Genomic DNA, 20887 nt, shown 5'->3' with positions numbered 1-20887 from the left:
CCTTGGTTATTAAACATGCACACGGAAGACTATAGTGAAGCCCGGGGACCCACCACCCAGCCCGCTCTCATCAGCTCAGGGAGCACACTGCTTGCAAGTTTTGATTCTGTGCGTATCTTAGATGTTGTTGCCAGGGGCTGTTGGCGATGAAGGGGACAAAAGGAAGCTCCCCTGGGCTCTCCCAGCTCAGCTACCCACGCATTGCCCCTGTCCGGGAGGTACCTTAGGGATGTGTGCGTGTGGTTTGTACTTGTTACGTAACATAAAATGGAACATTTTCATCACTCGGAAGCATACGGTTCGGTGGCATTAAGCACATTCACACGGTGGTGCAGCCGTCAACACCGTCCCTCTCCAGCACTTTTTCATCTTCCCAGACTGCAACTCTGTCCCCACAAAACAACAACTCCCCATTCCCTCCACCCCCAGGCCCTGGCAGCCACCATTCTCCTCTCCGTCTCCATGAATCGACTATTCCAGGTGCCTCCTGTAAGTGGACTCACACAGCAAATTTGTCATTTTGTGACGGGCTTATTTCCCTTAGCGTAATGTCCTCAAGGCTCATCCGTGTGATGGCATGTGTCAGAATTACCTTGCGTTTTAAGGCTAAGTAATATTCCATTGTAGATCCATACCACATCTTGTTTATCCATTCATCCGTCAGTGGATACTTGAGTTGTTTCCATAGTTTGGCTCTTGGGAATGATGTTGCTAGGAACACGGGTGTGCAAGTATCTATTTGAGTCCCTGCTTTGAGTTCTTTTAAGTGTATACCCAGGCGTGGAATTACCTGATCATACAGTACTTCTACATTTAATTTTTTAAGGGACTTTTTAAAAAGATTTTCTTTATTTACTTGAGAGAGAGAGAACGCAAGTGGGCAAGCATGAGCGGGGGGAGGGGCAGAGAGAGAGAGGGAGAAGCAGGTTCCCCACTGAGCAGGGAGCCCGATGCCGGACTCGATCCCAGGACCCTGGGACCATGACCCGAGCCGAAGGCAGACGGCCAACTGACTGAGCCCCCCAGGGGCCCCGAGGAATTTTTTTTTTTTTTCTTAACCAGGGCTGTCCTTGAGGTGTGAGAAGTGGATGTGATCTGGGCTGACCGGGACTTTTTCATCCCACTTGGCAGGGATGGGGGTGGCTCCCTTTTTTCCTTGCATCAAAGACTAGATTTTAGATTTGCAGAGCGCTGGGATTGTAGCCGCTAAGCCGACTGGCATGGGGAAGAGGAGGTTTCGGATTTCACTGTGCACGTCCCTCTTCCACGCTAAGCCAGCCGCTGCCTGCCGGCTCTGGATGGGCCTCGTTCCCCACCCCACCGCCGCCCTCCTCCCTGCTGGTTAGCTGCTCTGTAGATGAGCCCTCATTCCCTGAGCCTCTTGTCGCTGTGGGATCGCAGGCGCACCCCCTCTGAAACCAGTAGTTGCTTTCAGCTTTGGGTAGAACTTTGCAGGAAGCACCAGGCTTAACTCGGCCACCAGGTGCCCAGTCCTTCGAGGCAGTGAGACCCAGAGAGGTTTTCCCACCGGATATTCCTGGTAGAAGAGGGGAGAGCAAGGCCCCTCTCCCACTTTGCTCTGGTTCTAGGAAAATGGCAGCTCCCAAAGCCCCCCCAGGAATATACCTGATGCTTGAGGAGGTATGGGGACCCCAGGAGAGAAAAACTGCAGTGTGAGAGAAAGACAGGTCCCTGTGTGCCACTTAGGAAAGGAGGCTTTTCTCCTCGCCTGTCACATTTGCACTGGAGCAGGCTGGGGGTTCTGGATTAGCTGGGACAATGGGCTGAAGCCCCCGGTGGAATGTGGCCCAGCAGTGACCAGCCATCCGGAACCCAGACTTCAGAGTGTCAATTCCTCGGACGTCAGTGTGGGGAGATGTGTCAGAGTGGGAAGCGGCTGGGTTCTGAGTTGCCCTGATCCTCATAGTTACCCCGTTGGGTCCAGCTGTGGAATCTGGTTTCTCAGTCTCACCCGGTGGAGGTGAAGTGTCCACATCACAGTCAATGGCCCCACACAACCCTGGCCGGCAAACCTTCACTAGGCAGTTGGTTTTGCATGGGGTTTTAATCAGGATGTTGCTAAGCTAGCACTTTGTTTTGCCAGTGTGGAGTCTTGCAGTATTTGGAGTGAGCCCTGGGCCCCCGAGTCTGACCCTAAAGTTCTTCCTTGGGGCATCACTTGGTATTAGTTTGACCTGGGACACGAGCTCAGTGTAGTCATAGGCATGAAGAGTTTAAAGTTTCTTCGACAAGCTGTGTGGGCAGTGAAAATTCTGAGCTAAGGTAAAAGCCAGGTCCAGAGGAGAAGTGGGAAGCAGAGGAAGGAAGCTGTTGAAGGAGGTGAGGTCAGCAGGTAGGCAGGGCATGGCTGGCTGACCTTCATAATGACATAATGGAGCCAGCCTCCATCCATTTAGTTTAGGCCACACACCTGTTTATAAAGTCAGGAAAACGGAGACACAGACACCTTAAGTGACCTGCACTAATTCTCACAGGTCTGTAGCAACCTGGACAGGACCAGAGCCTCACTTCTGGGAAATTCACACCACAGCCTGTAGAACCGGCCCACCTGCCCCCCACCCCCCGCCCCCCGCCCCCCCCCCCAGGACGTGTCCTGGGTTGCAGAAATAAGAGTAAAGACCCCTGGGGCCCAAGGGGATCATTCAGGCTACCTGTGAGGAAGGCATCTGGCAGCCAAAGTCTTCTGTCCAGGGCCCGGACTGCCCTTGGAAGCAGCTCCCATGAAGGGCAAGTTTTCAGTAGGGTCTGCTATGATATAAGGTTCATATCATGGATGTCGAGTGAACAGGAAGTCCTCTGTGTTCACTTTGGTTTAAAAAAAAAAAATCCGGGGCCCCTGGGTGGCTCAGTCGTTAAGCGTCTGCCTTCGGCTCAGGTCATGGTCCCAGGGTCCTGGGATTGAGCCCCGCATCGGGCTCCCTGCTCCGCGGGAAGCCTGCTTCTCCCTCTCCTACTCCCCCTGCTTGTGTCTCTCTCTGTCAACTAAATTAAAAAATAAATCTTTAAAAAAAAAAAAAATCTGTGATTGCCACAAAAGGAAGTGGATGCTGAAGTCAGACCTGTTTGGGGGGTGGAGTGTGGGGCTAGAGTTCTGTATGAACAGGGTTTGTGCTTTTTAATACATTTAAACCCTCCCCATCTGTCCTCAGGGATGCTAGGCAAGAGCTAGTTGAATGCCTTTACAGATGCCTAGGAGAAGAGACAGAACTTGGCCTTGGCTTCTGACTGTCCTGGTAGGACAGTACAAACCCCAGCAGGGCTGAGCATTGATAGCCCACATGGTGATGGTACCACGAGCCCCCAAGGTAGCCCATGGATTAGGGAGACCAGGGGACCTCAGTTCAGCTTGTTAGGGGGCAGGGTAGGAGCCCCCCCAGCTCTGAGGGTCCCCCAGCCTGTCTGCTAGCCTCTGCTGGGACCCTCCTGTGGACACACACAGCAGTAGAGCGCGGCTGTACCTGTACGGGGGCAGCAGGGACGCAGTGTGGCCCAGCAGGACAGCACGGTGCCGGGCATCGGCTCCTGCCAGTGCGGCCGGCTCAGCCCTGCTCCTGCCGGAACCGCTGGGAAGCCTTTGCAGCCACCAGGGCCCAGACCTCCCTGAGTGTCTCATTCCATGGGTCTCTCTCGTTTTTGAAGCTCCCCAGGTGGCACTAACGTGTAGCCAGGGCTAAGGACACCTGCAATAGGGCATGTGACCTGCTGGCCGCCGGACGTGGAGGATGTGGGAGAGGCAGAGGTGTGAAGAAGCTGGGGTCTGGGTGGATAAGTCGCACCGGGCACTGGCAGCCCTCAGAGCCGGATGTGGTGAGCACCTGGTCACTCCAGCCACGGCAGCTCTCGGCTGCCACGTGGAAAAAAACTGGAAACAGTCCCCCTCTAGAATTGCTGGGTTGCCTCTGGAAGCCTGTGCCTGCCTGGCCCAGGGGGTACGGGTGCCACCAGCAACTGGAGCCTGAGCCCCAGACTGGGTATGCTTGGTGGCGGAAGTTGTTGGAAACCGGTACATAAACACTGCAGAGGCCACCTGTGGTGGTGACATTTGGACAAGGCTGGTTGCTGGTGAGTCGTGCTGAAGGTGACGTAACCCAATCGAGATGGCCTCTCGGAAATCCCATGGGCCGTGAAGGCGCCCTTTGGAAGCAGTTAAGAAGTGACCCTCACATGAGGCTTGGAGCAGACTGGGCCCTTGTGGGTTAATGTCTTGGTGAGGATGCACTGAATTAGAACAGTTCTGAAAACAGAGCTACAAAAGGCAGATGAGGGACGTCTGGGTGGCTCGGTTGGTTAAGCATCTGCCTTCGGCTCAGGTCATGATCCCAGGGTCTTGGGATTGAATCCCAGATCAGGCTCCCTGCTCAGTGAGGAGCCTGCTTCTCCCTCTCCCACTGCCGCTCATGCTCTCTCTCTCTATCTCAAATAAATAAATATCTTTTTAAAACATTAAAAAGAAAGTAAAGAAAAGAAAGGCAGGCTAAGGGGTATGGGTTTTGTGATTTAACCAGGGAGCAAGGGCAACTGTCTTCAGGTGCCTTTAGGATGGAGGGGTCCTTCTCTATAACTAGATTGCCCCGAACAGCAGGGAGCCGGCTATAGGGTAGGCCACTCTGTCCTCACAGGGATACTCAGACTGGAGTAAAGGTGGTCTGGGATTTTTTTTTTTTTAAGATTTTATTGGTTTTTTTGACAGAGAGAGACACAGCAAGAGAGGGAACACAAGCAGGGGGAGTGGGAGAGGGAGAAGCAGGCTTCCCGAGGAGCAGGGAGCCCGATGTGGGGCTCGATCCCAGGACCCTGGGATCACGACCTGAGCCGAAGGCAGACGCTTAACGACTGAGCCACCCAGGCGCCCCTGTGGTCTGGGATTTTGCCAGACCAGATGGGAAGTGAGCTGAGAGTCAGCCAAGGGACCAGGGTGGAGTGAGAGGAAGGGGCTACAGTGCCCTTTCCCTGCGTTGGGCCTGGCAGGCCTGGGGCACTGCTCACGGTGGCCGGGGCTTACGCTTGAACTGGCATCATCTGTGCTCCTTGCCCCATCAGATCCCCATGGACCAGTGCACAAGGACCATCCCTGATAGCAAGATGCTAGCTAGCATTTGGGGTCCATATTCCTCTAGCGGCTCAGGCCCACCCCCAGGACAAGCACAGATGTGCCCCAGACAGTGTCCTTGCAAGCCCAGTCTCCATCTGGGGAGTGTGCCACTCTTTTGGCCCTACCTCGCCCTGTGGTCTTTGCTCAGCTGGTTGTGAAGGTGAGAACCAGGTGAGGTCAGCCTACCTGAGGTCCTTGTTCAACACCTTTGGGTAACAGACATCATCAGCCAAGTGCCTGCCGGGACAGGTGGGGTGTGGACCCTCCCAGGCGGCTGGCCCTCCAGCCCCCTCTCCCTGTCTCTAACACAGCTGCTTCTCTACACACACAGATGCGTCGTTTGGAACGCCACCTGGGTACGGCTGTGCTGCGGACCGGGCCGAGGAGCAGCGCCGGCACCAGGACGGGCTGCCCTACATCGATGACTCGCCCTCCTCCTCACCCCACCTTGGCAGCAAGGGCAGGGGCAGCCGGGATGCGCTGGCCTCGGGAGCCCTGGAGTCCACCAAAGCGGTGAGTCCCAGGGTGGTAGGGCCAGGTGTGAAAGGGGGCTTGGGGTTGGCTCCAGCCTGCTGTCGCTTTCCTGAAGGTGCCCTGAAGCACATCCACTCTCTCAGGGGTAAGTAGCAAGTAGGTGATACCAGGAGCAACCAGTGGTTGAAGTCACCAAAACGCCTTTGTCATTTCCCCATCTGGTGCACCTGCTGGTCTGGAGACAGCCTTCTAGGTGCTTGGAGCAGGGAGATGATGGAACTGCCCGCTGAGCTTGGAGGAGGCAGGTAGCACATGCTGAGGCTGAGAATGCCACCACCAGCCTACCAGCTGGACATGGTGGCGGCCCCTGCAGTGGTGCTGAGGGGCGGAGGAGGGGGCAGTGTCTGGTCTTCTGTCCCTGCCTTGCACGCAATGCACTTGCTCCTTCTTACCAAAAGGGGTGCTGCTGATGACTCCATCCATTTGACCAAGGTCTTTCCCTTGAGGTCTCATTGTCATTAACAATCCTGCTGTCTCCCCTCCACTTTGGAGCATGACAGATACCTTCCCTCTTTTGCTTGTTTCTGGTGATGTTCCCTCCAGGTTTAAAAACAAGAGAGGTATCTGCTTTTCTCCATTGTCGGTAGGAAGTGCGGGAAGCGTATCTTTTCGCTGCAGTTTCTTCTCCGCTGGCCTGGTACCTTCGCTGCAGGACTGCTTCTTATTTATGCTTTTGTGATTTCTTTCTTTTTTTTTTTTTTTTGAAGATTTTATTTATTTATTTGAGAGAGAGAATGAGATAGCATGAGAGGGGAGAGGGTCAGAGGGAGAAGCAGACTCCCTGCCGAGCAGGGAGCCCAATGCGGGACCCGATCCCGGGACTCCAGGATCATGACCTGAGCCGAAGGCAGTCGCTTAACCAACTGAGCCACCCAGGCGCCCCTGCTTTTGTGATTTCTAAAGACCCCGGTACTGGGTAGGCTTCTCGTTCTGAAATGAGATTGGGAGGGAAGCCCGTGTATAACACGTACACATACCTGCCTCATGCAACTTTTTTTTTTTTTTTTTTTAAGATTTTATTTATTTGAGAGCTAGAGAGAGAGAGCACAAGTGGTGGGAGGGGCAGAGGGAGAGCAAGAAGCAGACTCCCCGCTGAGGGGGGAGCTCGATCCTGGGACCCTGAGATCATGACCTGAGCCCAAGGCAGACGCTTAACTGACTGAGACACCTAGGCGTCCCCCTCGTGCAGCGTTTTTTTCCCAACATCTGGTTTTGCTGTTTTACAGATTAGGAAACAGATTCAGAGAGGTGAAGTTACTTGCTCACAGCCACACAGCTCCCAGATTTGAAGCCTTCCTGAGTCCTCAGATGGCAGTCTTTTTAACTACCTTGCCTTTCTCGGTACACTACCTTGCTTCCTGCTTCACAAGCATGATGTGATACAGATGGGGATCTTTCTGGTCCTGAATAAGTAGGCTGAGGCCTGAACTTGGGACAGGTCTGCTCCAGGAGGCTGATCCGTCCTCCTGTGCAGGAGCCCCCCGGCTCGGGTCCTTATGCAGAGGCCAGCCCCTGGCCCTCTGCTGGCTGGGCTCCGGGACGATGGCCAGCCCTGTTGCCAGTGAAGGCAGGGCCCCTGCCCAGAGAGAAAGCGTCCTTTGTCCAGCAAACTGGCTGCCAGCTCCCAGCTGGGAGCAGCCCACCCCTTCACAGCCGGGGTTTTATACCCTGGTCACCCTGGCTCCCCCAGGTTGGGGCTGGGGGTAAAGAGCGTTTCCGGCCATCCATAGTCCTGCCACTCGGTTCCAGCTCCTGCCCTCATGGGCCTGGTGGTGGTTCTGTTCCCCTGGGTCCCTCTGTCAGCCTTTACCCCCTTGTCAAGCCCAGTTTGTTTTTATCTGCTCTTTTGGCCTCAGGTCTTTGTGGTTTGTTCCCTTCGCTGCCCGCTGCCCCCTCCCCAGCAGAAGCAGGAGGCGTGCCTTCCAGCTGGCTGCCTCCTTTTTTCCAGTTGCCCTTCGCCTCTGGCTTCCTCTGCACCAAGATCTCCCTACCACCATGGCCCTGACTGGATTCACGTGCCCTTTCCAGAACTGGCACGTGCACAAAGCAGGGTTATAAATAGCCCTGGCCCCAGCCCCGCCCTTTGTTCCCTCATCTTCTGCATTTCTTTCCCACCCTCTCCTTTAAGATGCAGTTGGCTGCTTCTGAGCCGACCCTGTCAGCCCCCAGCCCCCAGCCCAGCACATTCCCCGGGCCAGGTCCCCGGAGCTGGCCGCGCCCTTCGGAACAGGGAGGGCTGGAGTTGGCGCCGTCCTGCCTGCACTCTTTTTCCCTCCCGGCTTTCCAGATTGTGTGGGTGGGAATGAGCAGCACCGCCACCCACGTGAGCACCGGCATCTCGTGCTGGGTGGGGCTCTGCCGTGTCCCGGTGCTCACAGTAGCGGGATTGTTCCTCAGGACACGGCAGGGCTGGGTGGGTGGCTGCACCTCCCCAGGGAGCCTGCTGTGCCCTTCACCTTTACATCTTCCCTCGCTTGGGGCACAAATGGCACCTGGACACAGTGGGAAGCACGTTCAGGGTCAGCCGAGAGCTGCTTCTCCAGCACGCGGCCACCTTTCCTGGTGTGACCTCAGTGGGCTGAGAGGAGAGGAGGCGTCAGGGTCCCCTACCCTGCATGTCTGTGCGCTGCATGCCGTACACTTGCTGACCGTGGTAGCACCCCAGGCCCTGGAACAGGCTAAGCTGACAGTGCTGGGTCCTGGCACTGGCTTGTCACACAGACAGGGTTTCCAGAAGGAGCACTCAGAGCTTTGCAAAGACACAGCCAAAAGTAGGGCCCAACCAGGAGTTCTAGATGCATTCGTTGATTGGTCTGTTCATTGTGTCTTCACGAAGCACCTGTGTGTTCCAGGCACTATGCTGGCACAGGAAGTTTCGAGATCAGGTACAGCATGACCTGGAGCTTTCTGCCTGTGGAGCCGCTGCCCAGTATGCCCTCGGGGAGAGGGGGTTCTGTGTGGGGTGGGGCCTGAGTGTTCTTTCCCTGGAGTGATGCTTAGCCATGATCGTGGTGGCCGCTCCCTACACATGCATGAGTACACATACACACTTGGGCGTGCACACATGTACACACATATGCATACACCTAGCTCATGCACACTGAGAGATCCTCAGAGCAAAGTGGTGGTTCAGGAAGACTTTTTGGATGGTCCCAGTGGGCAGTGAGGATGTGGTACAAGCCTCAGAGACCCAGAAAGCAGAAGCAGATGGGACATGGGGATCGGGCCTTCCTTCCCCAGTTTACACCCAGGCAGCTGATGCTCAGAGCAGGAGGGCAGCTGCCTAAGACCGTGGCACTCACCGGGCAGGCCTGGCTCCGTGGCCCTGTCCACCAGCTCCTGGCCCTGGGTGCTTCCTGCTGGACCAGCAGTCTGTATCACAAAGTGCCTCCGTTCTGCCAGTCCAGGGAAGTGGAAAGGGCAGCAGGGTCAGGGGCACATAGAGGGGACATGCTTGGGGGTCCTGATTCTAGGCTTTGTAGAGATACCATGAGGCCTGAGCTGGCTTTAGGTCCTTTCTGGAATCCGGTGGTTCTCACATAGGGGCGACTTGGCCCCAGAGGACATGTAGCAACATCTGCAGATGTTTGTGGCTGTCCCAGCCAGGGGTAGGAGGGGGTGTTGCTCCTGGCATCTGTTGGGTGGAGACCAGAAATGCTGCTCAAGGCCCCTGGCATCCAAGAGAATCCTCCAGCCCTAGATGTCAGCAGTGTCGAGGGCCAGGAGTCTGCCCCAGATCAGTGATCTCCCCTGAGAGTGGTTCGGGAAAGTGGACCGCAGGGATAGCCCTGTGGTTCTACACCCCAGGGCTGCCACAGTGTGGTTGCTCATGTTCACCCACAGGTGGGAAACCAGTGGCAGAATGGGCCGGGGTGTTACATCACTTTCCTCTGTGGACTATAGTGGGGCCCATGGGCACACGGGCGGGCCATGGGCACAGCCAATCTCCAATACCGATTCCCTCGCTGGTGGCCAAGGGAGCACGTGGGGGACGTGGCCAGGGAGTCACACCGCAGATTTCATCGCCCTTGGCATCAGCATTTGTGTTAGTTTACGGGGCAGCTGTAACCACAGACCAGGGGGCGGCCTTGCCCTGACTGCTCAGCTTCACGCTACCCGTTTCCCATTGTCAGACCAAGGGTGGCCCTCGGCTTTGCTGGATGACCCCCCGGAATTTACAGTGGCCGTGAGCAAGTGGTTGACTTGGCGAGGCTCCTGTGCCCCCCTTTATTTCCACACGGAGCCTTCCCCAGAGGCTTGGCCTCAGGTTGATAATAAGCAGGCCTTCCTCTCTGAGAGGGGCCACCTCAGGCGTCATCCCCCGGGTCCGACCTTTGTCTGTTTCTCCTGCAGAGTGAGCTGGACTTGGAAAAGGGCTTGGAGATGAGGAAATGGGTCCTGTCTGGAATCCTGGCTAGCGAAGAGACTTACCTGAGCCACCTGGAGGCACTGCTGCTGGTGAGGAGGTGGTAGGGGCTGAGCCGGGCAGGGGCACTCTGCTCCCGGGAGGGTCCCAGGTCCCAGGACAGCAGTCCGAAGGCAGCCCACCCTCCCTGGAGGGTTATTCCACCTCTGTAGAAGCTGGACCTCCGCATGGGGTGGTGGACACGAGCGTAAGATGGGTGCCAAACCAAGTTGGCTTTAAATTTTTATTTTTAATGGAATTTAAAAAGAAAAGCACGTATGTTACGTGACCGTGATTTTCTGTGGTCGGGCCATGCACCTGAAAAATGGCGAGCCCTCTCATCCGTGCCACTCTCACCTGTCGCCTGTGCCCTCTTCCAGCCCATGAAGCCTTTGAAGGCTGCGGCCACCACCTCTCAGCCGGTGCTGACAAGCCAGCAGATCGAGACCATCTTCTTCAAGGTGCCTGAGCTCTACGAGATCCACAAGGACTTCTATGACGGTCTCTTCCCCCGCGTACAGCAGTGGAGTCACCAGCAGCGAGTGGGGGATCTCTTCCAGAAGCTGGTGAGTGACTCAGAACAGGTGCACGGCAGCCTCCCAGGAGTTTGCGGCTCTGCAGGGGTCAGGCCTCTCCCTTGACCTGCCGGCGTGTGTCACCAAGGGCTCTGGGACACGGAGCCCTTATTTTAAGTAGGATGCACACCCAGCGTGGGGCTTGAACTCATGACCCCAAGATCAAGAGTCACATGCTGTACTGACTGAGCCGGCCAGGTGCCCTGGAGAATTTTTTTTTTTTTTTTAAGTGGCGCGAGGAGGAGAGACATGATCAGTAAAAATCAAGGTAGTGGGAAAAGTGCCCCTGGAGCCTGAAGGAGGGCCCTGGCGGGGGACGAGCCATTGTGTGGCTCTTGGCTCCTTCCAGCAGCTGTTTTCAGAACCTGGAGGCGTACTTAACGCTGACTTTGACAGTGACACCCTCATGCCTTGTAGGAATCAAGACTGGTTCTTATGGGCAGGTGGTTTGTGACTGCAGAGCGCGGACCCAGGCACAGCTTTGCAATGAGAGGCGGTCTGGCTCCCAAGTGGTGGGGTGCGAGGGGGCCCCCAGGTGCCCATCTCACCTGAGCTGAGGCAGCCGTATAAGGCAGGTCTTGTCCTCGCCACTGTGGGGGTGAGAAGATTGAGGCACTGTGGGTCACTTGCTGGGACTGTCATCTTGGCTTATCTCCAAAAGGAATGCTTTTCCTGCTGCCTTCAGGGGCCATAAAACTGAAAGGCACAGGTGATGCTGGCTGGATGACAGAATAAGAATTTCTGAAAGGCTTACTGAGCCTGTACTGACCAGGAATCTTTTTTGGCAGAGGTGGCTGTGGGTCCCAGTTCAGGTCCCAGAGGCGGAAGCACCCTCTCTGGACAGAAGGAGCCCACTGTGAAGGCAGGTGAGGGGCCTCTGTGGCCCTTTGCTGACCACAGGACCTAAGAGGAGCCAAGGATATGGCTTTTAAAAAAGTCAGTGGGACCAATAAAACCTGGCAATCATATGAAAGAGGTTGGCAGGCCCCGGGGCACTGGCCAGGCCACATCTGGGACAGGGATTGGCTCAAAGTGCTTCTTTAACCAAGATGTGGGTCAGGTAAAACTTGTCCAACAGGAGGAAACATTTAAGGCACCCGCAGGAGGAAGGAGAAAACTCAGAAGAGAGCTGTCCGATCGACGTCTGTCTTCCAACATGTGTGGAAAGGAGCCCCTGCCTCCTTTGCGGGTCTAAAGTGTGGAGCCGGTCAGTCTCTCCAAGTGGAGGCTGTGGGAGAGGGGCGTCTGGGTAGCAGAGCCCAGAAGCTGTCCTGGGAGTGTCACTGAATGCAGGTGGCGGGCAGGCCCCTGTGATGGAGGTTGTACGTCTGAGGATCCATAACCTGTGTCCAGGTGGTCCGGGCCCCCTGGGCACATGCTTTTGCCCTGGAGCCTGCCCCCTCCCAAGGGAAACCGGTCCTCCAGGGGTAGAGGTGGCCCAAGGTTGCAGGCCCCTTCCGAATACACAGCACAGCACGCTGGGCTGCCCAGACTCCCCGCTGGCCCGGACCCAGTCCTTGCCTTGGCTCACACCTGGGCTTGAGCGAGTCTGGCCCAGACCCAGTCCTTGCCTCGGCTCACACCTGGGCTTGAGCGTTCCGCTCCAAGGTGTGGCCTTCCTCTTGGCAGGCCCCTCTCTCCACTGCCCTGGGCTGCAGACACCTTGGACTCCAGGCTGGAGTGAAGATCCAAGAAACGTATGAAACTTTTCACTTTTTTTATTCAGATTCCCGCCAAGCGAGAAGTAGGAGACTGTGTTGGTACAGACCCCTCATCTTTGAAGTGCCCCTTCCCCCGTTTCTCCCTGTGTGAAGTGTCAGCAGGTTTAAACCTGGTAGATTTGGCTCAGCCTGCAGCCCTCCTGAGAACTGGAGAATCGTGCTGTTGAGAAGAAACTGCACCCAACGCTCTTCCCCAAATAACATTCTGACATCACTCAGAAACTTCACTTTCAAGTTTTCATAGTCTGATGAACACCAGAATTTGGGAAGTTTCCTCTGGTTTCCCCGGTGTCCTTCAGCTACCTTTGTGGGTCAGACGCTGCAGCAGGACTAGGGAGAGAGGTGGGGCTGCCCCGGGAAGTCATGCCCCGGGAACCACGTGGAGAGTGTTCATGTGCGCCGCCCGGCTGGGTGCTGGGGCTCCCCCGTCCCTTTCTGACAGCGCAGCGAGGTCGACCCAGTGTCACCCCAGCCGTCGCACCTCCCTTTCCCCCAGGGTTTGTGAGCCGCGTCTGGTAGCTTGCCTCCCCTCCCCTTCTTGCGGGAACGTACGGGTTACGTGCTGCTTCTGGGGGTCTGTTGCTGGCTGAAATTTTGTCAGGCTGCTCTTTTGTTTTTCTAAATATTTCAGACTTCCAGAGAGGTGCACAGATAGTTCAAGAACTCCCATGTGCCAGAGCCACCACTTGTAACATTTTGCCACATTTGTTTTATCTTTTCCTCTCTCATTTTTATGTATGTGTGTGCATGCGTGCACACATATGCGCGCTGAGTAGTTTGAAAATAACTTGCAGATAGATCTGCCCTTTTACCCCAAATACTTCATTGTGTATTTGCTAAAAACAAAGACAAGCTCTTCCATAACCGCATCGTACAATGATCACATTCAGGAACTTTCACAGTGGTGAGGCGCTGTTACCTTATACGCAGTCCATATGCAAACTTCTCCCAAGTTAGCCATTGGGACATTGAATATAGCCAAAGAATATTCTTTTTTTTTTTTTTTAAGATTTATTTATTGGGGTACCTGGGTGGCTCAGTCATTAAGCGTCTGCCTTCGGCTCAGGTCATGATCCCAGGGTCCTGGGATTGAGCCCCACATCGGGCTCCCTGCTCGGCGGGAAGCCTGCTTCTCCCTCTCCCACTCCCCCTGCTTGTGTTCTCTCTCTTGCTGTGTCTCTCTCTGTAAAATAAATAAAATCTTAAAAACAAAAAAAAAGATTTATTTATTTAAGAGAGAGAGCATGAGTGGGAGGGGCAGAGGGAGAGAGGGTCTCAAGCAGACTCCACACTTGAGCGCGGAGCCCGACACGGGGCTCAATCTCACGACCCTGAGATCATGACCTGAGCCGAAATCAAGAGTCAGATGCGTAACAGGCTGAGCCACCCAGGCATCCCCATCATGTTCTTTATAGCCACCTTCATTGTCTGATTCAGTTTCCAATCCGAGGTCACAAGATGGACTCGGTTTTCACATCTCTTTAGTCTTCAGTCTGTACCAGTTTCTTGGCCTTTGCTTGTCTTCCACGGCCTTGACATTTTTTTGAAGGGTGCTGGCCAGGTTGGGCTTGTCTGATGTTTCCTCAGGAGTAGATTCAGGTTCTGCGTTTCTGGTGAAAACAAAACAAACCGTACCATAGCAGTGATGGCTGTGTCCTCAGTGCATTGTATCAGGAGGCACATGATCTCCACTGATCCATTATTGGTCCGGCTCTGTTTCGGATTGGCTAAAAATGTGAGATTTGATTGCTTGGCACTTCGCAAAAGCCACGTGGAAGATGCGAGCTCCTTGGGGAAAGGGAGATGAAGTAATGGAAGGGGTTCTCCTCTCTCGGACCTCATATATCAGTTTGCTAGGACTGCTAGTCTGGGCGGCTTGAACGACAGAAATCTATTTCCTCACAGTTCTGGAGACTGGAAGTCCGAGATCAAGGTGCCGGCAGCGTTGGTCTCTCCTGAGGCCTCTCTCCTCGCAGGGGACTGCAGTCTCCCTGTGTCTTCGCGTGGGTCCCTCTGTGGGTCTGTGTCCTTACCTCTTACAAGTGCACTAGTCACGCTGGATTAGGACCCGCCCTAACAACTTCATTTTGGCTTCATCACCTCTTATGCCCTATCTCTAAATACAGTCGCATTCTAAGGTGCCAGGAGTTAGGGTTTCAACATGGGAATTTCGAGGTGACGCATGTCAACAGTGATGTCCCCTCAGGGCTCCTAACCACATTATCTGAAGCAGCACATAGTTTTTAAGCCCTGCTCTGTTCTCAGACATCTGTATTACATGTTTGGTGACTTATTTATTGTATCTCTCCTGCTCCTGGCCCCACTGTGTCTGAGGGATCTGTAGCTGTGCTGACGGTTCCCAAAGCAGGTCTTCGTTGTGGGGTAGGCACTCAATGAGTAGCAGAGCAGGGAGCAAAGGAAGTGCTCTAGGCCTGACCGTTGTCCCGATTGGTGTGTGGAGATGCAGTTGACTTGTCAGGGTGATCGGTGCAGTAGGGGCCAGGCAGGGCATCCATGCAGCCCCCAGAGGGAGCGGAGCCAGAGACCAGACCGTGCCAAGGGCACCTGGCTTACCCAGCATCTGGGATTGTCATCTGAAGAAACGTAAAATTCAATATAAATGCAAATGCATATAGGAATAAAATTCAGATTCAGCACAGAACAAACACCAGGATCAGCTAAAGCTTTAGGCTTCCAGCCCTTGGTCGGCTGCAATGGGAAATCCTGGCTAGTGGGTCACCGGGGTCCTCCTTTGCCCTCCCCGGGCCTGGCTTTGCTGGTGCAAGATGAGGACTGGTTTCCTCTTGGCTGCCTCTGAAGGTGACCCTGGGGCCCAGAGCAGAGGTGGTGGCAGCTGTGTGCCCCCGCCCCCCCCCCCCCCACACACACACATCCATGGAAGTTGTCACTCGGTTGGGTATCTGATCAGGAGGTAATGTGAAGACCCTCTATTAATACCTTTGGTTTTGGGGGCACCTGGGTGGCTCAGTTGGTTGAGCGACTGCCTTTGGCTCAGGTCATGATCCTGGAGTCCCACGATCGAGTCCCGCATCGGGCTCCCTGCTCAGCGGGGAGTCCGCTTCTCCCTCTGACCCTCCCCCTCTCATGTGCTCTTTCTCTCTCATTCTCTCTCTCAAATAAATAAAATCTTAAAAAAAAAAAATACCTTTGGTTTGACAAAAGACAAAATGCCTCTCGCCTTGCATCTAGCAGCCAACAGGTCTCCCACATGCCAGGTGTGGAGTGTGATAGCTCTACCGCCTTGCCAGGTTTGGGCTGGGCTCATGCCTAGGCAGTGGGAGCCCCTCTTCTCCAAGGGCAGCTAGATTGCATGGTCCTCATGTGTCTGAAGGGCTCGGGCAAGAGCGGAGCACTGTGGCCGCCCTAGGCTGGGGGACGACCTCCCTGTCCACTATAGTCTCCTGCGGCCAGAATGAGAAGGTGCCACTCCATCCCATCCATGTTGACTCTTGTCTGCGTTCTTGGACAGCCTTGGTTTTAGCCACTGCTGGTGGCACTGTGTATATGAATAGGGTGGGAGGAATCAGCGGCTGTGCAAGGGAGTCATTACCTGCCCGGGGCTGTGAGTCACTTCTCAACGTGTCACTTGGAAGAGGGAAGCATGCTCAGGGCGTGGGGAGGGGAAGCAGGTGGGAGGCAACAGACCGCAAGGAAGAGCGGAGGTGACTGCAGCCCCCGTGCTGTCTGCTGCACCTGGGGTTTCTCCGGAGCTGGGCACAGAAGCCCATTTCTCGGAAAGACGGGGAGCAACGGCACCTGTCCTGCACCTGTCCCACACTCTCTCCCTTCCTCCCTGCAGGCCAGCCAGCTGGGTGTGTACCGAGCCTTTGTAGACAACTACGGAGTTGCCATGGAAACGGCTGAGAAGTGTTGTCAGGCCAACGCTCAGTTTGCAGAAATCTCTGAGGTACTCATGACACTGTTGAGACAGGTGCACCCCTCCACCTCCCCCGGCTGGGATGTGGGCCGGTAGTTGGTACATCATGACCTGGGAGAACAAGGTGCACCAAACCAAGTTCTGGTTGAAAATCTCCGCTCTGTTTCCAGATGCTTCTGGGTTGGTGCTGTCAGCCCTATGCAGGGGACGCAGGAGGAGCAGTCCCACAGCAACCTCCGCAAGGGCCAGGGCCCAGTTCTGGGGCTCCGCCGAGTGTCCCAGACAGACGCTCTCTTGCGCCATCTCTGTGCAGTAATGAGTGTCCGTAGTTCTGTCTCGTTAGCAGAGGTCTGGACGTGAGAGTGCTGAGGCTGACTAGGCACCCGGTCGCTAGAAAGCAGCCAGGGAGGTGTGCTAGGGACCTCTCTTGCCGGGGAAGCTGAGCGGCTAGTACAGGGGCGTGGAACTGAAGAAAGCCCCAGGCTGGAGCTCCACGAGGACTGAAACCTCAAGCCCCAGAGCGCTAGCATGAGGGGCCTCTGCAGAGCACCTCGCATACAGAGAGGACAAGCAGGGCCACCCCTGAACCAGAACCTGCAGCACCCGCCTCTCCAGGCTCCTGGCAGGGGTTTTCCCCAGCCTTCCACATCCTGTTTCTGCCCTGTGCAGTTGGGTGACATTTTCCTCTTTCAGGGCCTATCATCACTTGTGATGCCTCCAGCTTCTCAGAGCTCTGACTTGCCTTCCCTCCACCAAACAAGGATTCTGGGTGGAAAGATTCCATGAGAGAAATTAGCATACGAAAGACAATTGGAAACTAGACATAGGGAGAGAGTGGGGTCTCCCTTGCTGAGAGATGGTCATACCCCGACTGTCATACCTGGCTTTGTTCTGGGGGCTTTGTGCCATTTTGTAATTTGTGATAAGAGGTAGGGTGTTTTGGGTGCTGATGGTCTCTTGTGGTGGTAATGGGTGCCATGCTGCTCCTCCGGAGCCCGTGGGGGCACGCACTCCCTGCCTGGTGCTGCTGGTAACAGGCTACATGCACCCAGGGTTCTAGGCTGGCTCCAGACGTCCCTCCCTGTCTGCTCTGGCTTGCCTGGAGCAGTGGGCCATACCTTTCTTTAGCTCATTCACTTTAACAACCCCCCTACCCCTAACAGCTGGGATGTTGGTGCAGAATCCAGAGTCACCTTGACGAAGTAGAGACCTAATCCTTTAAGAGCAGGCTACAGTTAAAGGGGGCCAAAGAAACCCGGACAGGTTTCTATAGAGGAGGGAGGAAGCAATGGTGAGACACCACCCAGGGGTCCCGTGGTCCCTTGGGAATCTGAACTGAGAAAGGGATGCTGAGCTGGCCCTCCGTGAAGCTTGTACCTGGAGGCGGCATCCACTTTGGTTCTCCACCCGTGTTTTTAAAGGAGACCCAGAGAGATTGAAGCCACCTAGACAGAGCAAAATGAAACCAAAGGAAACAGAAGCAGCAGGTCATGAGAGGTTGCACTCTGGGCGTCAGAGCTCAGGCGTGGGGACCGGATGGTCACCTCCAGGACAGGGAGCAGTGGAGGGGTGGCCCTTCATCTGCTCCCAGTACCGAAAATGAGCCAGGGCAGCGAGAGTCCAGTTAGACCAGAGTTGCCCAAGCTGGTTTCCGTGGAATGCCAGCTCCCACACAATAGACACTGAGAGTTCTGGCACAAGGGTCTCTGGGGCCAGGTTGTTTGAGAACTATAGGATTAAGCCAAATTCGTAAGTCTCCTGGAGGCAGGACTGCTGGACCTACCTCTGCACGCTTGTGTGCGTGGCGCTGCCCAGGGGCACTTGGTGTGAGGGCTTGCCTCCCAGGCTCACGGGAGCATGGAACCTGATTTTTGCCGAGACTCGTGTTCAGCTCTCACGCCCCCTTACACCCCCCATGCCCCTTGGGAACCGCTGAGGCAGAGGTACAGAGGAATAATCACTGTGAGGAGCTTTAAACTCTCAAGAGAGGCACCAGAGTACATTGTGGAGTTTGGCCCCAGTGAGCTCTACACACCATCATTTTTAGTTGGGAGAGGTTTACTGAAGCACGAGAGGTTGGGAAAGCCATCGCTGAGCCCCTTCCCATCCCCTTGCTCTTTGTTGTTGTTCAGCAGCCTGGTGGTGGGATTAACCATAGCTTCTTCCCGGAAATGATTTCAGATACACAGGGATCTTACATCCTGGTTTCTCTTGGTACCTTGGGCCCAATCGATGATGCCTTTGATGCAGTTGTGTGACAACATGAGCTACCCACTAAAAAGCTCTGCTCTCCTCCTGGGGATCATAGCGCCTGTCTGTAGTTAGAAACTACAGGCCTACTTTGCTTTATTGCACTTGCAGATACTGCATTTTTTACAGACTGAAGGTTTGTGGCAACCGTGTGTTGAGCAAGTCTGTCAGTGCCATTTTTCCAACAGCATTTGCTCTCTGTGTCACATTTTGGTAATTCTTGCAACATTTCAAACTTTTGCATTATTATTATATTCCTGGAGATGATCTGTGGTGATTATGACTTGCTGAAAGCTCAGATGATAGCATTCTTTGGCAATAAAATATTTTTTAATCAAGGTAGGTACATTGTTTTCAGACATAGTGCTGTTGAACACTTAAGAGACTATAGTATACTGTAAACATAATTTTTATAGGCACTAGGGAAACCAAAAAAATGCATTGGTCTCACTTTATTGTGATACCCGCTTCATTGCGGTGGTCCAGAAGCAAACCCACAATAGCTCCGAGGTGGGCCTGTACATTTGCAGAGAGTCAGGGAAGGGTGGGGTAGAGGGCGAATCCAGCGTGGGTCTCAGGGGTGGGGGGCCCGCCCAGGCCATTTCCAGAGATGAGTGCTCTTCCACCCCACCGGCTCCCTTGCACACTGTTTAACTTCTCTGAGAAAGCAGTTCTATGCATTTAGGAAGGACACGGTGGTTTGCCTTATTTTTGTAGGATTCTGTATGTCAGAGGCTCTCGACCAGGGGTGATTTTGTCCCCAGCAGACAGCCTAGAAATGCTTGGGGACTTTTGATTGTCACAACAGGAAGGGAGTGTGCCGCTGCATCCGTAGGTAGAGGCCAGGAGTGCTGCTCAGTGTCCTGCGGTGTACAGGACAGGCCCTCACAGTAAGAGAAGTTCTGGCCCCGAATGTCAGCAGTCCCAGGTGAACCACGGCACCCAGGGCAGACTTTGTGTTCCGCCCACCCTGTATGCCACGCTTTGGTCCAGGACGCCCCCTTAGACTTGCCTCATCTAAGGTTTTGTTCAGTGAGAGAAGGATGAGTTTTCTGCAGAAGGTGCCTGGCCACGGAACTTGCTGCCACATCAGCGCTGCCTCAGTTGTCCCATGTGAAAACGTGCTTTTCTCTTTGCAGAACCTGAGAGCCAGAAGCAACAAGGATGCCAAGGACCAGACGACCAAGAACTCTTTGGAAAGTGAGTTCTCTGTGCCGAGGCCTCTTCGTGCTCCCTGTGGGGGCGGCTCCTGTGAGCCGATGGGGCATTTGCTGGAAGAGCAAACACGGCACCCAGTTGGGTCACCCTCTGGTGTCTTTGCTGTTCCAGACTTCTAACAGTGAGAGCGGGGACAGGGAAAAAGCAGCACTGGGCGTGGTGGGTGGGGAAGGACGTGGTCAGGACCAGCCTGCCACCAGTAGTAGCAACCAGGACGGATGGCAGGGGTTTGCGAACACCCACAAACCAGGCACCGCCGGCCATTTAAAATGTCATCACGTTGTCCGCAACGGCCCCGTAGGGAGTATTTTATTTTCCCTTTTTTCGGGTGACAAAACAGTTTGGGAATGAAAGTAACTGAGCTGGAACACAGGTCCTAAGTGGCGAGGCAGGGGGAAAGTCAGAGTTGTCAGGCTCCCAGGCCCATGTGTCCAGCCTCTTCACTCTGGGCAGACTGAGAGGTCGCTTCTCAGTTGCAGTTGTTAGGGTAGTACGAAGAGTTACAGAGATGGCAGAGCTTCACCGTGCTCTGAGTCTCGGCTTCTCATCTGTAAAATGGGGATAACAATGCGTGTCTTACAGTAGTTGTGGGAGTCCCGTGAGGAAATGCACCTGGTGTATGTCAGGACACATCTGAGCACCTGTGCCTGTGATGTGCTGGGCTCACCATCCTCATGGAGGAGCGGGGGCTGCCCAGGCTGGCCAGGGCTCCCGTGCTGCTGGAGGCCAGGTGTCTGAAAACACTCAAAGAGCCAGGACCTCTGTGGGCCCCTGAGTTAGTTTCTGCCACCCTCAGAGTCAGACCTCCAAACTGCTCAGGGATGGATATCGTGAGTGACGTGCTGGTCTGCTCCCAGGAGACCCTCCAGGCCAGAGAGCAGTTCTCCTGCCACGGTTGGGACCCTTGCCAGCCCATGTGCACCAGGGTGCTGCTGGGCTCCCCAGCTCCAGGGGTAAGGGCGTCAACTTGGGTTCTGACCAGTAGCTCTGCACTCAGCATTTAATGTCATGGACCAAAAGCTCAAAGCCACCATGTGCCCGGCCTTCTAGGTGCTCAGTTTGTCCTTGTCCCTGGGTATGGACATTCCCAGGGGACGTGGCGGTTGGGCCGCTCCCCCTGCCCGAGCACTTGCCAAGAGGACAGGCAGGCGGGTGGTCTGGGGCTGCTTTCTC

At 55.0% G+C, this 20887-nt stretch overlaps 1 protein-coding gene across 1 annotated transcript in view; it reads left to right on the top strand.

The window, feature by feature from the left end:
• BCR (BCR activator of RhoGEF and GTPase) overlaps positions 1-20887 on the top strand; it is a 116974-nt gene that overhangs the window by 57021 nt on the left and 39066 nt on the right. Inside the window, exons 2-6 of the mRNA XM_028094173.2 lie at positions 5445-5626; positions 10001-10105; positions 10433-10618; positions 16169-16276; positions 19636-19696. Coding sequence (XP_027949974.1) covers positions 5445-5626; positions 10001-10105; positions 10433-10618; positions 16169-16276; positions 19636-19696 — 642 coding nt within the window. The remainder of the gene's footprint in view (positions 1-5444; positions 5627-10000; positions 10106-10432; positions 10619-16168; positions 16277-19635; positions 19697-20887) is intronic.

Source organism: Eumetopias jubatus, unplaced genomic scaffold (assembly GCF_037043125.1).
Source record: "Eumetopias jubatus isolate StellerSeaLion01/CBP00866 unplaced genomic scaffold, mEumJub1_p1.0 scaffold_16, whole genome shotgun sequence".
Lineage (NCBI taxonomy): Eukaryota > Metazoa > Chordata > Mammalia > Carnivora > Otariidae > Eumetopias > Eumetopias jubatus.
This window is presented reverse-complemented; position numbering and strand designations above follow the sequence as displayed.